At 41.5% G+C, this 19,958-nt stretch overlaps 1 protein-coding gene across 1 annotated transcript; it reads right to left on the reverse strand.

Annotated features, from left to right (window-relative positions):
- Positions 1 to 455: 455 nt before the first annotated feature.
- NOPCHAP1 (NOP protein chaperone 1) lies at positions 456 to 10,325 on the reverse strand. The gene is made up of 4 exons (XM_037160591.2): positions 10,158 to 10,325; positions 8,578 to 8,664; positions 4,689 to 4,825; positions 456 to 2,986 (listed from the first exon to the last, which is right to left on the reverse strand). Exons 1-4 carry the CDS (start codon positions 10,270 to 10,272, stop codon positions 2,765 to 2,767), a joined length of 561 nt encoding a protein of 186 aa, XP_037016486.2. The 5' UTR covers positions 10,273 to 10,325; the 3' UTR covers positions 456 to 2,764.
- Between the last annotated feature and the right edge of the window lie 9,633 nt (positions 10,326 to 19,958).

Consider the following 19,958-nt stretch of genomic DNA (forward strand, 5'->3'; position numbering starts at 1 on the left):
AAGAAATTCAGCGACACTTCAACCCAGTGACGCGTGCAGTGGCTCGATGATGCCTTCTTCTCTCTGTATCCTGTGTGCTGCCTCACCTTCAGGAGCTGGCTCCATTTATGGCCGCCAGGTGGGAGTCCCAGGAATCATATTCAGTAACATGGTACCTAGTCCCTTCTCCAAAAAGGAACTATCTCTTTATGTGCCTCCTCTTGAAGAATGAGAAACACTTTCCCTTCCCAGGCCACTAACAAGACTTTGCTCGCGTCTTATTGGGAAGGTTCATGTCCCACGCCTGTTCCCAAACCAATCACTGCCAAGGGTTTTCCATGAACAGATGGTGGTGAGTCAACCACACAGATCCCAACATTAAACTTTTGGGAAAGGTTTACCAATCATATTTACTCCCCGCCCCCTTTTTTAAGACTGTAAACTACTGATGTTTAAAATGAACTATTTTATTGACACAAAGAGAAAAAACTAGTTTAATGAGTATTTATTGTACATTTCAACCAAGTGAAAGGCACTGTATAAATATACACACACCAGGCACGGAGGGAAGTACAGGTGAAAGTAAGACAACCTTTTTCTCGTCTTTCCTACTACAACAGTGGGCACAGGCCCACGAACACAACCATGAGGAACCCTGCAAGGCATTGCTGTGTGTGCGCATACATGTCTGATGCGTAATTAAAGTACTACGAGAACAGATGGCAGATTCCTTCAGAATGAAATTTTTGCTTCAAAGACCATCACACCTAATTTTCTGATTTATGACTATCACAGAGCCGTGGACGACATAATGAGGCACAAGTCTGAAGAGAACACCTGGTCAGCCTTAGCAGGAGCAGAACTGTTCTCCGAACGGCTGCCATGCTCTCACCTAACGTCAGGCTGGCAAAGCACAGGGCCGGACCAACCAAAGCACCACAGTGACTGACTTTCCAACAGACCGCAAGGCAAACTGCTTATACACAAAACAGCTGTTAATTTAAGGTATGCCATACTTAAGTGCACAAACATTAGGCGTACAGCTCGATGAATTTGTATGGGCGTGGGAATGGCAGTAAACCAAACGGAAAACACTCAGAGCCGCACTGACACTCAGAAAGGCGAGGCAAGTTCCATCTGCCAAGCTGACGGGTGAAAAGTCACCACATTCGTATCCTGCCGTGTGTAACGTGCACCCACATTTTTGGACCAAACTTTTAGAGGAGAAATCTCTCGTTTTAATTTTTTAATTCAATTTTTAATTTATTTATATTTAGAAACAAAACCAATTATTGTATCCCAGGGTATTATTTTGGATATGGATCTATTATTGCCTCCTAGAGTTACACTTTTAATGCCTAAGTATGAGTTAAAGAATTAAAAGCATTTATACAGACATGGAATTAGCACTGCCCATAATGCGCACCCTTGTTTTTCCCTCAAAAATATGGGCAAATAGTGTGCATCACACATGGCAAAATATGGCACAACCTTGGTTTCATTTGTATTTCTTTGATAAATGGAGCTGAACAATTTTTTGTTACTTGTTCGTGTCCTGTGGTATTTTCCCTATTGAATATTTCACTATTGAGAAGGAATAGGGAAAAGTTAAAAGAAAGCCTTAGAACATTAGGGGACAAAATTCCATCAGCAACCTACGTGGAGACAGTCCCTTAAACTCTCAGGTCCAGACCCTGAGCCGAGCCAGCCCAACGGCAGATGGGACCTGAAACCGTTTAATGAGGCTGACGGTGAGGCGGGAAGTCGACTCCAGTGTAGGACCATCTTTGCCTTTTAATGGAAAAACTGCTATTACCTTTTCATGTTCTGCGCCCTATTTTTGCTCTGGTGTCCCTGTTCTCTACATTTGACAGGTTTCAAACTGTGGGCAACTGTGTAGAATAGTTCTAGTAACTGAGGGAAAAAAATTGCTTTATAAAAAAAAAGAAAACAAAAAAACCATGAATTTTTCAAACCAGTAAATTCTATATCCATTGAGTGCCTACAGTTACCAATAGTGATTAAAACCAAGGAGAACCAGTTTTCCAGCTCATACTGGAAAAGAACATATTTTTTAAATGAAAGGACATATGCCCAAAGGTAGCTAAATCTAAGTAATTCTTTCTGTTGTAAAAGAGCTATTTTAAACATTTTGCTCTCACTAAACCCACTTTGATGCTAACAAACAAATTTGAAGTGATAATAACAAAAAAATCCACATAGGTTGTTTTATCTGAGATGGTAATTTAAAACAAAAATGAACAAGTGATTTATATTTTTACTTTAAAATAAGTGTGAGCCCTGGCTGGTATAGTTCAGTTGGTTACAGCATCATCCAGTAAACCAAAAGGTTTCGGGTTTGATCTCCACTCAGGACACATACAGGAGGCAACCCATTGATGTTTCTCTCTCGCGGGGATATTTCTTCCCCTACCACTCCCCTGCTCTTCCTCCTTCTCTAAAAAGTAATGAAAAAATGCCCTTGGGTGAAGATTAAAAAATCAGTCAGTCTGAGATGCCAACAAATTCACTCGTCACCAAAAATGGAGTTGAGCTTTCTAAACCAAATCTCTTCAGCATGAGATCAAGGACAGTCTGCTCTTAGAAGATCACCAAATGAACCTATTCCAACTCTTTATAAGTCAGCCTCTGTTTGTCCGAGAACCAAAGCACATCCGATACCACACGACAGCACCCAACACCTGAAATGCAAAACCACTAGCGAGCCACATTCTTTTCTTCAGAATGAGAAGGCACAGATCACCTGTCCCTGACGTCATTGATTTCACTCCTTCTTTCTCTTACTGGCAGGACTGTCCAAAACCTCTATCTTGCCTTTCCCATCTTCCGAGTGAGGAAGCTTAATGTTATCTATGGTGACTTCGGAGGAGGCGCTGGCATCTTCATCCTCAGATTCTGAGCTGTCCTCTGAACTGGCCTGAGAATTCTCTTCCGAACTGTCCTCTTTTTCTGAACCAGACTGATTCATCTCAAACAAGGCCACATCCTGCAAAACACACCATGTGGGAAATTTACTTTGGAGCAGTTCCCTAAAAAGTCGCAACAAAACACTCGGAACAACCAACATTTAGCACAATATTGAAGCACAAAGGGCATGTTTGTAATACAATATGGCACTTTTATTCTTTTAGTTGCCAGAGTACACCATAATAATTTACGTTTACTCTAAGTCTAAAGAGACCCCCATCACCCAGCTGGGTGTGTCCCGAATACATTCTCATTCAGCAACTATTCCCATGAGCCAGGCACCACACTAGGCACTAGAGACTCAACAACAGTAACAACAAAGTCCCTGCCTTGGTGGAAGTTGTGTTTTTACGCAGGGGTTGGTGGCCTACTGGCCAAACCCAGCCTGCTTACCTACCTTGGTTTAGGTCGTGAGCTAAGAATGGTTTTTATATTTTTAAGTGGCAAGAAAAAAAATCTGAAGAAGAACAATATTTCATGAAACACGAACTTATATGAACATGGAATTATATGAAATTCCAATTTCAGTATTCATGAGGAAAGTTAATATGACTTGTCTATTCATTGAGCATTGCCTGCAGCTGCTTTCACGCTGCAAGGGCAGAGGTGGGCCGTGGGGACAGTACAGCATGGCCCACAAGGCCAGCAGCATTCACTAACCGGCCCCTTACAGAAATGTTTGCTGGCCCACGTTCCAATTGGGAAAGAAAGACAATACTAAACAATTGCATATTCTGCATGGTGTAGGCTAGAGAAAAATAAAGCAGAATAAGGTAATAATAATGCCACTGGGGAAGGCCTCTGAAGTAGGTGACAACTGCTAAGAGACAAAGCCAGCCGAGTAGCAGAAATCACGGAGGAGCATTCTGCAAGGAGGGAAAAGGCCTGGAGTAAGGGGTTGAAACTGGAGTGCAAACTGGACTGGACAAGGTCAGCTAGAGCTGGAGGCAGGACCACACAGGCCCTAGAAAGACTCTGACTTTATCAGAAATGGGCTGGGAAGGCCCCTGGCCCCCAAACTGTGGATCACACACAGTGTGAGGAATAGACTCCAGGGAAGAAAGGGAGAAGGTGAGGAGACCTGTTAGAAAATTACTGCAACAGTCCAAAGGGGAGACTGTAATTATTAGGACCAGGCTGGCAGGAGTGGAATCCATGCAAAGTGGTTGGATTTGGGAGATATTCTGCAGGTAGAGCTGACCAGATCTGCTGATGAATTAGATGTTATTATTAACAATGGTGTCAGCTCTGTCCAGACACACTGTTATAAGGAGAATTCTAGTGTAGAAATAACACATGAGCCTAAATTGAGACCCTTTTCACAAGTGGCTTATGTAATATATTGTTAAACATATTAATGTTTGCATTCTCAATATATCAGAACATATTACCTCTCTGGGCCTTGGATGGGGAAAAAAACAAAACCCAGTTAGGACATTTACTGAATTAATGCTTCAAGGTAACAAATGCAACGACTGACTCGGAAAAGCCCCGCCTGTGACTCCGCATTACTCAGCCCCTAAACTTCACCCAGGAAAGCTTACAGACCTATAAGATCCTTAATCATAAAATGACCAAGTACCTAAGCAGGACTGGAAACATGAGCTGACTTTCTGGGAAGAAAAATAACTGTGGAATTAAAATGGGAAAGTTCTCTCTTTTTTAGGTGATGAGGCATACTGGTAATTTTACTACATGAAATGAAAATGAAGCATAGTTACCATTTGTATGACTTTTTCAAGTGTCTCATCAATATTTTCAATATTGAAATGACCAGGTGGTGCAGCTGCCATTTCTTTCCTTAGCTTGTCATTCGCCTGAGCCATCTGTGGGAGAAAGGTCTGCACTTGGTCCAATACTAAGGAGAGAAAATGCAGTTTATCCAGACTTATGTTAGTATTTGGCCAGTGTTCAAATTTTATTTTTATTTTTTATTATGTATATTTTTTAAATTGTATCTATTGATTTGGGAGAGAGAGAGCAACATCGATGTGTTGTTTCACTCATCTATGCATTCACTGGTTGGTTCTTGTAAGTGCCCTGTCCCTGACCAGAGATCAAACTCACAACCTCTGAGTGCAGGGGATAATGTTCCAACCAACAGAGCGGCCCAGCCCAGGCCTGAGTTTCCTCTCACACGCTGTCACTCTTAGTCACTCCCGGGTGTGCGTCCATGCTCCACAACCTTGGCCACCGCGAGTTGTTTCAGTGGCATACACAGTGACACTGTGATCTACCTATTCAGACCGATAAGAGATCACCGAGACATGGTCTGAACTGTGGAGGAAAAAATCTTTCTGAGAGAGTGAGTGAGCGGCTGAATCTAAGGCTGGAGCTGCTGATAAACTGGCCACCTTGCCAGAGGGAGGGAAGAGCCTGCTCCAGATTAAGCCAACGCCTAGGAGAGAACAGCTAAGAGACGCAGAGCAGCAGCCTGCTGACGGCAATGGGCACCAGGGTGCAGATGTACCGGAAACCACTGGGTTTTCCCCCCCAATAAAATGACTCATAAACCCTGGCTGGTGTGGCTTAGTGGATTGAGTGCAGGCCTGCGAAATCAAAGGGTCACCAGTATGATTCCCAGTCTAGTGGATGCGTGAGAGGCAGCCACACAGTGATGCTTCTCTCCCTCTCTCCCCCCCCTTCCCCTCTCTAAAAATATATAAAATCTTCTTTTAAAAAAAATGACTCAATCCACTGAGGTGTTGCTTCCCAGCAGTTATTACCAGTTTGGCTCAAATAAACTCACAAACATTCTCCAAAAAAAAAAAAAAAAAAGACTCATAACTAACATTTAATTTAACCACTTGAAACCTCAGTTTACTCATCTGTAAAACAGGAGTCATATCTGCCAGGCACAGTGCTATGAACATGGGAGTCAACAAATACGGGATAACAGTTCCCTTCTCTTTCAAAAGAGGTTTGGCACATAACCAGCTCTCAAAACAGTGAGTGGCTAGTACAGTCACACAACAGGTGACTAAAATGTCCAGAGTATGAAAGACAAGAAAATGGTGACAAAGGTCAAGAAATGGCCTTTAACTGTAAAATGGGGCTGCTGGAGGAATTAAATGAGTCACATACGTACCAAGCACCACACCATGTCTGGTGCATACTAAATAGTGAATACACGTGACCTCTCATGCCCCTTCAGATCACAGACAGAGTAATAAAAATAAAGCCATTATTTTGATTGCAGATTTTGCAATCTGCAGAGCTGGAGGCAGGACCACATGGGCCCCAGAAAGACTCTGACTTTATTAGAAATGGGCTGGGAAGGGCCCTGGCCCCCAAACTGTGGATCGCACACCATGAAAAACAGACTCCAGGGAAGAAAGGGAGAAGGTGAGGAGATTTCACGCTGCAAGGGTGAAAGATTTCCATCTATTTCCATCTATTACCATCTATTACCTCAGATCAAGTATGAGGCCATATTTTGTTCTGCTTTGGTTTTTAACTAATGGATCACGTGGAGCAAAACATGGACCTATATGTGTGGTATGACCCAAAGTTTTGAGAAGCCAAATATTTATTTCTACAGTACTCTAGTTCAGTACACGCTGAGCCCTTGAAGCTAATCCAGTTGTAGTTCTTCTAAACAGAATAAAACAAAATCCAGCATGCAACACATAAAATCCAAAATATACCACATCCAATAAAAATTACCAAGCATGCAAAACAAGCAGGAACGTAATTATAAAGAGTAGGGGAAAAAAAATAAGAGAAAGAGATCCAGAAATGACACATGACAGATTAAGCAACACGAACGTTAAAACAGCTATTATAAACACTCCACATAGTCAAGCAAGCACAGAAAAGCATGAACACAATATGGAAAGAAATGAAAGATATAAATAAAAGACTCAAACTAGACTTCTAGAGATATGAACTACAACATCTGACAAATCGAATGGGATTTAACAGCAGATTAGACAACACAGAGGAAAAGATTAGTGAACTTGAGGACACAGCAATAGAAACTACCCAAAAAGAAACACACAAAAATGAATCTAAAAACCAAACCAAACCAAGTAGCAGTGAAATGTGGGACAACTTCAAAAAGCAAAATTATGTATAACTAGAGTCCCTGCAGAAAAGTGAGAGGAAAGAGGGGACAACAAAATATCTGAAAAAAACCCCAAATAACTAAAAATTCCCCAAATTTGATGAAAACTATAAATCCACAGATCCAAGAAGTTCATGAAACCCCGAGCTCAAGAATCACAAAGAAAGCTACAAGGCACACCACAATAAAATTGTGAAAACCAGTGATAAAGAAGAAATCTTACAAACAGCCAGAGAGGGAAAAATTTTATACATAACAAATATACTAACAGCCCTCCCAACAGAAATGACACAAGTCAAAAGACAGCAGAGCAACAGCTTTAAAATACTGAAAAATTAAAAAACACTGAAAACCTGTCAACCTAGAATCCTACATACTTTGAACATATCTTTTAAAACCAAAAACAAAATATTTTCTGGTGTACAAAAGCTGGTGAACTTATCACTGCCGACAGGCCTACACTATAAGAAATGTTGTTTATCAGTAACATAAACAACTTGGTTGTTAAAATGAACTAACATTTGAACAGAAATTTCACCAAAAACATGTAAGTGGTGAAAAAGCACGTGAAAGGTTCTTCAACATCACTAGACATTAGGGAAACACAAATTGCAATCACATGGATACCGCTGCATCCACACTGGAATAGCTGAAGACAGACCGTACTGCGTTTAAGCAGAGGATGTGGGACAACCAAGACAAATAAACTCGCACGGGGCTGGCTGGAGTGCAAAACGGTGTACCCAACTTTGGAAAACAGTTTGGCAACTTCCACTTTATTTAAAAAAACACACTTTCCAAAATGACCTAACAATTCCATTCCTAGGTATGTACCCCCTCCACCCACCAAAAACCAGCAACACAAAAACCTACGTGCACACAGAAGCTTGTAACTGAGCGGAGAGCCACGGTACAGTAATGTTAGCTCTGCAGATTTAGTATATGCTACGGTGAAGTTCACTTGAAGAACACTCATGATTTCTTAGTTAATAGACACAGTAACCTCATGCATTGTTTACAATATAATCGTGTCCAATTTAATGGAATGTGGTGGTGTTTTCTCTGATGGTTCTGAGTGATGGTTGTTCTGTATTTTAGTTGTAATTTTGATGTAGCTGTGCAAAGAGGCGAGGCACGTCTGTCTGGACCGCCCCCTTGACCAGAGGTTTGGTGGTGTTTTCTCAAACATGTATATTAAATTTGGGTTCAGTAACTCCTAAAAAAATTCCCTATAATTTTGGACAGTATCACTCTAACACAATTTCCCACAGAGATTAACAATAATTAATTTTGATTTCTAAAAATTCATCCCACAAGGAGTTTATCTGGGAAAAGTTAGTCTTAGAGCAGAATACATAAGGAACCCTATCCAGGTGCACAGACTTCACAATGTAAATTCCAAAAAGAGTTTCTCTGCCAGACTGAGTGGTTTAATATCTGACCAGGAAGGCAGAGATGGTCCCATCCAATAACTTCTTAATCAGGCAGAATTTAACATTTGGACTGGGTTCTTGAGAGAGAGGAAGGGGGGGAAGGGTACTTACAGGGACTCCTCTCTATCCGAACTGTTTGAAGAGTGGAATTCTTTCTGGAATTAGGCTTGGAGTTGATGAGCAATCTGTCCCATATACCTGAACACACAGACACACAGGACACTCAATTTACTATAGTAGAAACAGGAGCCCATCAGCAAGCTTTCTGTGACCACTCTCAAGTCTTGACCATCCCACATTGCCCAATATGCTTTTACAAAGAGGAGCACCTAAGTTCATTATAACATTTTAGTTCTTTGGGTACATCTATCTCCCCTTTCTTAAGCCTGTCTCACACATCCCTATGTCACTGATGCTGAATAAGTGCACCTTAAACTGCACCTTTCTGTGCAGTTTAAGGTTTCACTTACTGGTCATGGATGGATCAGAAATCCATCCGTGACAAAAGCAGGTGCAACGACAGAATGCAGGAAGTGGTACAGGGTATAACAATGAGTAATTATAACGGCTAAGTGAAGCCAGAATCAGTTACTAGCTATGTTATACTGGACAAACTGCCTAACCTCTTTGGGTATTTGTTTTGTCATTTGTAAAACACACCTGCTTGGTTAGTTCCCCTTCATTTAAAATGCCCAACCTAAATAAAACGCCCTTTGGAGAAACTGTGTCCCCCCACTTCATCTATTTAGTGTCGTCATTCACCACTCCTTGAATCAGTCCAAGGCAAGGTTTTGCACCCTGCTTCTAATATCTGCAAAATCTCTTCATTCTGATACAAAAATCCTGTTCATCCACAAAGCAGAACTCCACAAAGACTGGCGGCTTACTACTTTAGGCCTAGCGATTGGGTTTATGGAAAGAGCTTGGACTCCAGAGACAGACTGACTGGACTCAAATCCCAGTTTTGTTCCTTTCCAGCCACATGATCTCTGGCAAATCACTTATCTGCATGTTACACCATAACTCCGTTTCTTCGTCTATAAAATGGAGATAACAGAACCTTCTGCACAGGATTGTTCTGAAGATTAAATTCTCGCATAAACATTCACAAGTACTATTACTTCCTTTTTCCCAATATGAAATCTGGGGCGTTGAAAACGTAAGAAACTCCCCTAAAGTCCTACAGCTAATTACTGGTAGCGCTGGGATTCGAACTCACGATATTTCTTTTTCTATGACTGCGTCTGAAATCCCGGGTGGACTCCCTGAACCCAAGCCTCCCTCTACAAGAGGGCGGTCCTGAGGGCTGATTCTTTGAGAATGGGAGGGTGGAGGAAACGACGGCGGGGTAATAGCTAACAGTTACCTGCTAGGGGACCAGCCTAGGGCACGGTACCCAGACGCCGACCCCTAAGGCCCTCCCCTTGCGGGAGAAGTCTTGCTGCAGCCCTTGGCAGCCAGGGCGCTCAATACCACGTGGAATGTGGAAACCTACCCGGGCCCCGCCGCCCGACTCAGGCCCTCCAACCGCTATCTACGCAGCGGCGGGTACCCCAGAGCCCTGCGGTCACACTCGGGGCTCCACTCGCGGATGCCGGGCCTGGGCAGAAGACCTGCGGTCCGCCCGGCTGCTCTAGCTGCGTGCCCACGCACCACGTGCGCGCCCCACACCACTGCCACCCGTCCGTCACCTCCGTGGCCGCCATTCCCCGCCGTCAGCAACTCCTTGGACACCGGGACCCCAGAGCCATCCTTGGGGGACGAGGAAGAGGTCAGACTGGACTGGGTTTCGCCGTGGACCTCCATGCCACTAGCTGGATTCCGGAGCCGACCACCCAGACCCGGATGCAGGAAAGAGGCTGGGGTAGGGGCGGGGCCAGGACCTTGATTGGAGGAGAATGGGCGGGGGGTGGAGAAGGGGGCGGAGCAAGAGCCGCCGCAGCTAGGGCGACACCTGGCTAATCCTCCAGGCCGTTGCTACTGTGGGAAAAGGCAGGTTGCAACCCTTGAGGCCTTGTGATTGGGAGGCTCATTGATTTTTTTTTTTTAAGCGAAATAACTTCGGATGTAAAGAGCGCACCACGGGACCGCCCTCCTCTTCGTTCTTAAAAAATAATTTGTAATTGTAAAAAAACAAATTTCACCATCTTAACCATTAAACGTACAGTTCAGAAGCATTAGCTATCAACATATTCACAGTCCTATGTAACAGACCTTTTGAATATTTTCATCTTGAAAATCTGAGAGGGGAGAAGGGTATAAGGGGGACAAATGGTAATGGGAAAATACAATAAAAATAAATTTGAGAAATAAAAAAAGAGAGAAAAACTGAAACTCTGTGTTATTGAGAGATGCCCTCATTGCCCCTTGCCTTCAGCCCTGGCAACAGCCATTATATTTCTCCTTCTATGAGTTTAACTACTTCAGTTACTTCATATAAGTAGAATCCCTTTTTGTGACTGACGTATTTCACTTAGTGTAATGTCCTCAAAATGTATCCGTATTGTAGCATGTGACAGGATTCCCTTCATTTTTCTTTAAAGATTTTATTTATTTATCTTTAGAGGGGAAGGGAAGGAGCGAGGGAGAGAAACATCAATGTATGGTTGCCTTTCGTGCGTCCCCTGCTGGGAACTGGCCTGCAGGGAACCTGCCTGCAACCCTGGCATGTGCCCTGACTGGGAATCGAACCTCAATTGTCTGGTTCGCAGGCCCACGCTCAATCCACTGAGCTACACCAGCCAGGGCTCCCTTCATTTTAAGGCGGATGAATATTCCATTCTATGCACATACCATACCTTCTTTATCCATTCATCCCTTGGTGGACGTTTGGGTTGCTTCCTCTCTGGGCTTTGTAGATAAAGCTGCAATAACAGGAGTGTGCACATGTATCTTCGAGGTCTTGTTTTCGGTTCTTTTGGATTTATACCCATAGTGTGAATATACACATTCACCGAATATATCATAACATATAGTACATAGTCATTCTGTTTTACACATAGTAATTATATATTTAACATATATAGTAATTCTACATTCAATTTGTTAAGACCCTCTGCCCTGGTCTCCGTCGCAGTTGCATTATCTTATATTCCCACAGCAGTAGATACAGGTTTCAATTTCTCCACACCCTCACCAACACTTGGTATTTTCTGTTTTTTCTTTCCATGTGTTTACTGGTCATCTGTGTATCTACTTTGGAGAAATGTGTATTTGAAATTATTGCCCTTTTTAAAGTCAAGTTGTTTTGTTGGTGTTAAGTTGTAGGAGTTAGTAATTTATATATTCTGTATATTAACTGCTTATCAGATACACAAGGGGGGACCTACCAGAAAAACAGAATTTATTTATTGAAAAATTCTGTGTTTCTTCACTCACCTTTGAAGTATCTTCCATTTGATGCAATACACCTATTGAGACTTCTTTCCACTGCTCAAAACAGTTTTTGAACTTGTCAATTTTGATGTCTTTTTAGTGCTTCTGCTGTTTTTTTGGTTCACCTCTTCCACATCCGCAAAATGTTTCCCTTTGAGGACTTTCTTTCATGCAGGGAAACGAAAAAGTCACTTGGGGCAAGATCAGGTGAGTAGGGAAGGTGGGGCACAGGGGTCAGGCTGTTTTTGGTTAAAAACTGCTGAATACTCAGTCCTTTGTGGGCAGGTGCACTTGTAAATCACCTATCATAAAATGGGCAAACAGTTGAAATAGTCTTCCAAAAAAATTCACTATAGCTGAATGCAGCCTCTCACAACAACGCCAGCTGGTTCACTGGTACAGATGGGTTCCTAGAATACTCACCTAGCAGGGGAAGCACGTACTACAAGGGGCCCACCCTCTGGAAGATAATTCCAGTTTTTGTTGAGACCCCCTTGTATGATGAGCAACCATTTCCTATTCCATAGGCTGCCATTTTACTGTTGATTGTTTCTGTTCTTCTTTGTTCTTTCAAAAGTATTTCTCTACCACCCAAAATATGCTCAGATTCTTCTGGTGTGGGATTCAAAGCAGAAACAGAAATCCTGCTCCAACATTTTTCTGCTCGTTTCTGCAGAATGGGTAGTCCAAAGTCAGTCAGACCTGGGTTAAATCCAGCCAGATCACTCACTTAGTAGCTGTGACTTTGGGCAAATCACTCTCTGAGCCTCTTTTTGTCCTCTGTAAAATCAGAATAATCATACTTCACAGGGTTGTCCTGAGGGTTTAAAGGCTGTCCTGAAGAAATGATTAAAATGTATATGAGGAAAATGGTAACTGCATTACTATTGTCATAATAACAATTTGATATTATTCCAATTATCACCAAGTCATAAAACTTAGAATACAAAGCATTATGGGAGAAATTACCTTAGACACCGAGGAGGAAAACACTGATTAAAACATTTTAGAAGCTACTTTCACTCTTTCTAGTTAAAACCTACTGCATCTGGGGATCCTCCAGGGAAGAGACAAGACTTTTTTTTTAAGATTTTATTTATTTTTTAGACAGAGGGGAAGGGAGGAAGAAAAAAAGGGAGAGAAACATCAATGTGTGGTTGCCTCTCACATGCACCTTACTTGGGACCTGGCCTGCAACCCAGGTATGTGCCCTGACTGGGAATTGAACCAGCAACCCTTTGGTTCACAGGCTGGCACTCAATCCACTGAGCCACACCAGCGAGGAATTTTCTTTCTTTGTAGTGCCAGTAGCTCACTTGGAGTTGGGCACATAGTTAATGATTAATTCATGCTTAACTAATGAATGAACAGAGAGAAGCTGAGCAAGTGAATGGTTGTTAATTGTTTCAATAATCAATTGGTCGCCTCAGTAAACCGGGATTCTAGTCCTGAGAGATGTCTTCAGTGTTTTTTGTGTGTGAGTTGTTGACTGACTGAGACCAGAAGCATCCCCTGAGTACAAAACTATACAAAGCTAATGGAATGTTTCTGGTTTATAACAATAATTTGGAAATGAAAACATTTCTATCTGGCCCACATAGAGTAAAAGATGCACTGGCAGAATTTGGCCTCCCTCCTAGCAAATGGTGTTGTTAGCCAGAAAAACAGCTCTGTAAAATATGAGGATCAATGTAAAACATAGTTTTTTCTCATTTTTAACATCGTCAAAGGTAATTGACTGTTTACATTGAATTATTGGGTTTATAACAAATGTACAAGTTAAATACACGATAAGAATAGCACAGAAGATGGAGGTGGTAAATGAAAATATCTATTGTAAGGCTCTTCTATTTTACGTGAAGCATTTCAGTGGGGTTTGAGAGTACACAGAGGTCGTTTGAAGATTTATACTGTAAACACTAGAGCCACTCCTAAAAAAATTTGTAAGATGAATAACTGCTCAGCCAATAGTGGAGATTAAATGGAGCCATAAAATATATTCAATTCATCCAAAAGAAAACAGAATAAAAGGTAAAGAGGAACAAAGAATTGGGGATGATTAGAAAACAAGTAACAATATGGTAGACTTAAGGTACACCCACATAACTAATGAGATTAGATGTAAGTGGGTCTAAAACTTGAAAGGCAAAGAGGCAAAGATTGTCAGACTGAATAAGACAAGCTTCACTGTGGGGCTTATTCCAGGAGGGCTAGAGTGGATAGTAGTATATTATTAATATATTAGTACAGTCATAAAAAGAATTCATCAACTTAACAGAATTAAGAAGAAAAACCACACAATCATGCTCACAGATATCAAAAAGATATTTGACAAAATTCAACATTTAATAAGATAAAAATTGATACCTACAATGCATAGTAAAATGTATATACCTCTGCCTTAAAAGAGCATTGAACTTAATTTGGAATTTCTACAGGTTTTCCTGGTAAAGTCACTAGAGAAAAGACAAGAATATTCATAGTCTTCACGGAAACTGCAGCATTGACTTTGAGTATTGGCCAAAATTAGATAAGAGGAAATAATTAGAAACATAAAAAATTGAATAGCATGAAGTAAAACTATCTCTACGTATGAATGTTTTGATGGTAATATCTACGGGGGCAATGAGAAAATGGCTACAAACAAAAGAAAATTTGGTAAATTAGCAGGAAATAAAATAAATGTATAGAAAGTCACAGCTTTCATACATACAAAGAGCACACAGTTTAAAAATATAATGGAAGAAAAAACCTGTTTATAAAGGGTATACTACAAAGTAAAATACTACAAAGCTTCTGTTAGGCAGAAGCTTAACAAGTAATGTGTAACATATATGTGAAGAAGACCATAAACCATTCTTATTTGTCTCACTTGAAGACATGCTTATTGATTTGAGAGAGAGGAAGGGAGGGAAAAACATCACTGCGATAGAGAAACATTAATCAGTTGCCTCTCAGATGTGCCTCTACCTGGCCGAACCTGCAACGGAGGCATGTGCCCTGACCCGGAATTGAACCCACAACCTTTCAGTTTATGGATTGATGCTCCAACCAACTGAGCCACGTGGGCCAGAGCCCATCACACATTCTTTAAAGATAAAAAGTAGATTTGAATAAGTGGAAAGAAATAATATGGATACCCATGGTCTTGGATAAAAAGACTAAATATGAAAAATATGTCACCCGGGCTGGTCCTGGTGCATGCAGGAGGCAACCAATCAATGTTTGTCCCTTCCTCTCTCTCTAAAAGCAATGAAAAAAAAATGTCCTTAGTAAGGATGAAAATAATAATAATAAAATTCAAAAAAAGCAAGAAAATAGGCCCATCTCCCAAAGTCCTTACAAAAGTCTCACAATCCTAATAAAAATATTGTTTGGTATTTTTTCCCTTTGAGTGACAATTGATTATACAGTTTATATAAAAAGACAAACAAGAGTAGCAAGTATAAACAAAAATCTAGAGATACCTTTTTAAAAAATGCGAAAAGTTTATTCAGGTAACAATTTGCAAACTGGGAAACACAGTCCTTGGTATGAACTGAGAACACGTTCCAGCATGGAAAGGGTAGGGCAGGATTTCCAGAGGTGAAAGTTGCAAGGAGCTGGTGACCCAAGAGAGGAGTTGCTAGGGGGAGAAAAAGACCATAAACACACATCATTTGTTTTCTGACTGGCGAGGACAACCGGACTTTCAATGGTTGACTGGCTCAGTGATCCAGCCAGTGGAGTCGTGAGGAGAAACAATGGGTGATGTGTGGTTAAGCATGAACTGAGTCCTCGCTTCAGCCCAGGTCTGCCCCACAACAAGGCTGTCTTTGATCTCGCAATCACAGTACAGGGGGTGTTATTTAACAACAATGGGAAAAGTACAATTTATCAAACAGTTCGATCAGTCCAGGGGGAGAGGGAGGGCCACTGGCTGTGCAGGCAGTTCTGGAGCTCGAAAGAGCAAAGTTATGTTCTGTAATCAGCTTCAGAGCTCAAGCTGCAAGAATTCAAATATTGGGTCACAAATTATGAAATTAAAGTTCTTATAAATCCTCACAAGGAATATTTTTGGGGGGAAAAAAGAGCACTAGTACGCTGGCTGGGTGGCTTAGTGGGTTGGAGCATAGTTCCAAACACCAAATGGTTGTGGGTTTGATGCCTGGTTGGGGTACTCACAGGAAATGACAGACTGATGCTTACTCTCACAATGATGTTTCTCTCTCTCTCCGTTCCTCTGTCTCTAAAATCAATAAATATTTAAAAATATATATCAGTCTTTTAAAAATAAAGAGCAATAGAGGGGAAAGGTGAGCAATTCCTCGTAGTTGGAGAAAGAAACAAACTTCCATCTCTTCTGATAAGGGCACTAATCCCGTTGTAAGGGCTCCAGCATCATGACCTAATCACTTCCCCACGGCCCCATCTGCAAATACCATCACACTGGGAAATGGGGTTTCAATATGTAAATTCGGGGGGAACACAAACATGCAGTCCATAACAGGGTGTTCTGGGTCTTAGTCTTTAGACCCCATTGCTCCTCTCTTCATGCTGTATGGAAAGAAAAAGAATTTCCCTTTTAGCCTTCTCAATTCTTCTGGCTGGTCTAATAGTCAAAAAGTCATGAGACAGATTACAAGGAGAAAAATGAACAAATGTTTTATGTACGTACAGACGAGGGTTCCATAAGAATAGGAGGCTTGAACACAAATCAGGCCATTCATAGTACAAGAAGTAGTATTTAACAGCTCCTGAGGCTCATATACCACCCTGAGCTGAAGAGAAAGAAGAGGTTATGGTTTGGAACTTCAAAGGGCAGGAAGACAATTCACGTGGAGATGGAAACGCAAATCTTTGGTAAATACATGTTTGCTGGGCCATCGATGATGACAAGGGAACACAGAGAGGCGTGAGTCAAAAGGGCCTTGCCTGGTCCCTGCCTGCCTATCACACGCTAGTTCATATTAAACTATAGTTGTCAATGATAAAATATCCTCCTTCCTGAAGCAGGTCCTCTACCTAATTTTTTTTAGGCAGTTGGAGGAAGGCTCAAAGGTTCTTCTTGAGTCTTTAGTTTATTGGAAATAACCAGCTTGAAATAATTCGTATCCCCAAAAGGCATATTTTGGGGTGGCAAACTCTACTTCCTCTTAATACTCACACTCTGGGTAACTCATCTTGTGCCAGATTTTAAATACTATTTGCCTAGTGATACAAGGAGAGTTTTCTTTATAACTTGGAAATGGGACAAAAAAAATTCTAAATTATCATTCAAGATCTAGAAGTGAGAGAAAAGATGGATGAGTTTGACTATATAAAAATTCAAAAATGACTTCTACAAAGTTATTTTTATCAGCATAAGCAACATTAAAAGGCAGTGATAATCTTGAAAACAAGACCTCTGACTTATATGAGTGGAGAGAGTTAATACTCATAACATAAGAAGTTTCTAAAAACAGAGAACATGACCAATAAGTCCATGGAACAATGGGTTAAAGAAATGAACAATTCACAGAAAAAGAAATAGAAATGATGCTTAGGCATACAAAGGGGGTGGCAAAGGTAGGTTTACAGTTCTTTGTATGGAAAATAGTGCAATAATTAATGAATAATAATACAAGGACAAATCTGTTTTTCACATACTCACAACTATAAGCCCACTTTTGCCCACCCCATATATGATACTTCACTCAGGGAAGCACTTGGGGGGCTATAGAAAAGGGGGATGAGGGACCCTCGCCCCTCAGCTTTGACATAGCCTAAGTCCTCATTCTGTCTGCAAGAAATCTCCTAATCTCTTGGCTTGCTTATTTCCCTAAGCATGAAATAATGCCTTAAACCAGAAACAATGCTGGAGGTGGGTGTGGCCCTGTGCTGGAAAGGGGGTGGGGGTCCCCCAGGGTGATCAGGCCTGAGAAAGAATGCAAAAAATCCTGTGAAGCCTACTTTGCTAATACCCTCAATTTAAATGATAAGGGTCCAAGCCTGAAATAAGTTTGTTTCCCCCGAGTTTTATGGCCCTTTAGCTATCTGACCCTGACTCAAAATAGGCCCTCAAAATTCTTTGCATGTTATCTATTTGATCATTACTGCCTGACAATGATCGATGGGCTTATTCTGAGAATGTGGGTCTTTGGAACTGCTGGTTGTTTACTGATTATAATAATGCTCTGTGTACTTTGCTGCAATTTCTGAATTATTTTCCCAGGGCAATGTGAGAGACCAACAAGTAGCAAACTATGTGGGATCTATAGTGGTCCTAACTAAAAACAAGGTGGGGAATATAGGAGACCATTCTGCGTGGTGTTGGCCCAGACAGGACCCATGATCACAAATAGGTTCTCCCACGGGAAATCAGGCCTGCATTGTACCTAGGCCGCTTTGAGACTTGCTTTTTGCTAAAATTCCCTCACCCTGAATTGAAGCAGTAAACATTTACTGCATATCTTTAAAATAACTATCTAAAATCCATGCTAAACCTCCCAAGGACAAGTGTAACCAGTTCAACCACTTTTCCCTTTGCAAACATCCTTCTTCTGTGATGGAAACATCCTCTCCTTTGTTTTCTGTACAAGGTAACCACCTAAAGGGAACCTGTGTATAGTAAATGAGGACCATCATGTAATGTGCCCAGAAAAGCAATAAAAGCTCGTCAAAGCAAGGGTGGAGGTGCTCTCCTCTTGAGAGAGTGGCCCTGCCGTCCCTTTTGCTCCACAGGACTCAGTAGTCCGTGTGAATTTGTCTCATGTCTCATCCACAAAGTCACAGACTCCACAAGCCGGGGTCTGCATCACTTCCATATGTGTTACGGTTATTATCATGGGCAAGTTCTAGTTATAGGAGAACTAAAGTAGTACCTGATTGCTGATGGGGTGTGTTAAAAAGAAACGACAGAGAGAATATATTCAATAATATTCTAATTATGTGTGGTGTCAGACGTGTACTAGATTTACCGGGTTGGTCACTTCCTAAATTATATAAATGTCTAATCTCTGTGTTGAAAGTAATAATATTATATATCACCTATAATTGAAAAATAACAGAATATTTTTTAAAAGAAAAGAAAAAAAAGAAACAATGGCCCCAAAATGGAATCACTTTTACTAAGCCCCTCAAAGACTTAACACCAAACCTAACTGCAATTTAAGTCTTCCTGCAATCAGCCTTCCTGACTAGGGTTAGGGTTAGGGTTAGGGTTAGGGTTAGGGTTAGGGTTAGGGTTAGGGTTAGGGTTAGGGTTAGGGTTAGGGTTAGGGTTAGGGTAAGGGTTAGGGTTAGGGCGGGAGTGGAATTTTAAACCATCAGTGTGGAATTTCCTTATCATCACCAGTGAAATAATCTGCTTGTTAAGATCCCCTACCTTCCCTTAAAGGAAGGAGGGTGTCCTTGCATGAAATAATCTACTCTTCTAACTTCTTAGTCCCTCTCTTTCTGCCTCTAGAAACTTTCCATTTTGTACGAAGTCACAGAATGCCCCTCTAGCTGCTAGATGGGAAGCTGCCTGACTCATGAATCACCCAATAAAGATCTTCAAATTTCCTGGGTTGAATTTTGTTCTTTAACAGGTATTACAATTAAACTTTTCCAAGAAGATGGAAATAAGATTGCCATCTAAAAGGTAAAAGGCTAAGCTAGCCAACTCGAGTCATGGGCCCATCTTGGACTAGCTGAGACAGGGATAGGGAAATTATTCAAATTGGTTAAAGCCAATGAGAACCCACCCGTTCAGCTGGGGGTAGGGAAAGGGGCAGGTGGTCAGTAATGCAGGGGGGATAGTGATGGGGGGGGTTCAAATGTTGGAAAAATTGTAGGTTCAGGTAATAAGCTTAGTAAACAATGAATGTAAAAAGCTACTGTTTTCAGGAACTGAAGGTATGACCCACGCTGACTCCAGGAGACCATAAGCAGTTCCACCTTTGTGCCTCAGGAGGACTCAAGCAATCGAGATGGTATCTGAGCCATTGTGCTCCAGGGGGAGACGCGGACCACTCTAGACACAGACCGAGCCACTGCCCCAGGCAGAGACGAAAGAATGCTGCAGCTTTCTATCTGATTAACTTTTTTCCTGAATTCCAAACCCCTTACCTACACTTTTCTTCTTGTAAAAAGGGTCCGTTTAAAATGGAATTTAA

Source organism: Artibeus jamaicensis, unplaced genomic scaffold (assembly GCF_021234435.1).
Source record: "Artibeus jamaicensis isolate MK-2021 breed Jamaican fruit bat unplaced genomic scaffold, CSHL_Jam_final contig_233, whole genome shotgun sequence".
NCBI classification, from domain to species: Eukaryota; Metazoa; Chordata; class Mammalia; order Chiroptera; family Phyllostomidae; genus Artibeus; species Artibeus jamaicensis.

Bases quoted from the DNA above. Each gene is read 5' to 3' on its own strand.
- NOPCHAP1 (XM_037160591.2), bottom strand. From the start codon at position 10,272: ATGGAGGTCCACGGCGAAACCCAGTCCAGTCTGACCTCTTCCTCGTCC. The intron at 8,665-10,157 runs GTGACGGACGGG...CTGTGTGTTCAG, and splicing joins GGGGAATGGCGGCCACGGAG to GTATATGGGACAGATTGCTC. The intron at 4,826-8,577 runs GTAAGTACCCTT...TTCTCTCCTTAG, and splicing joins TCGGATAGAGAGGAGTCCCT to TATTGGACCAAGTGCAGACC.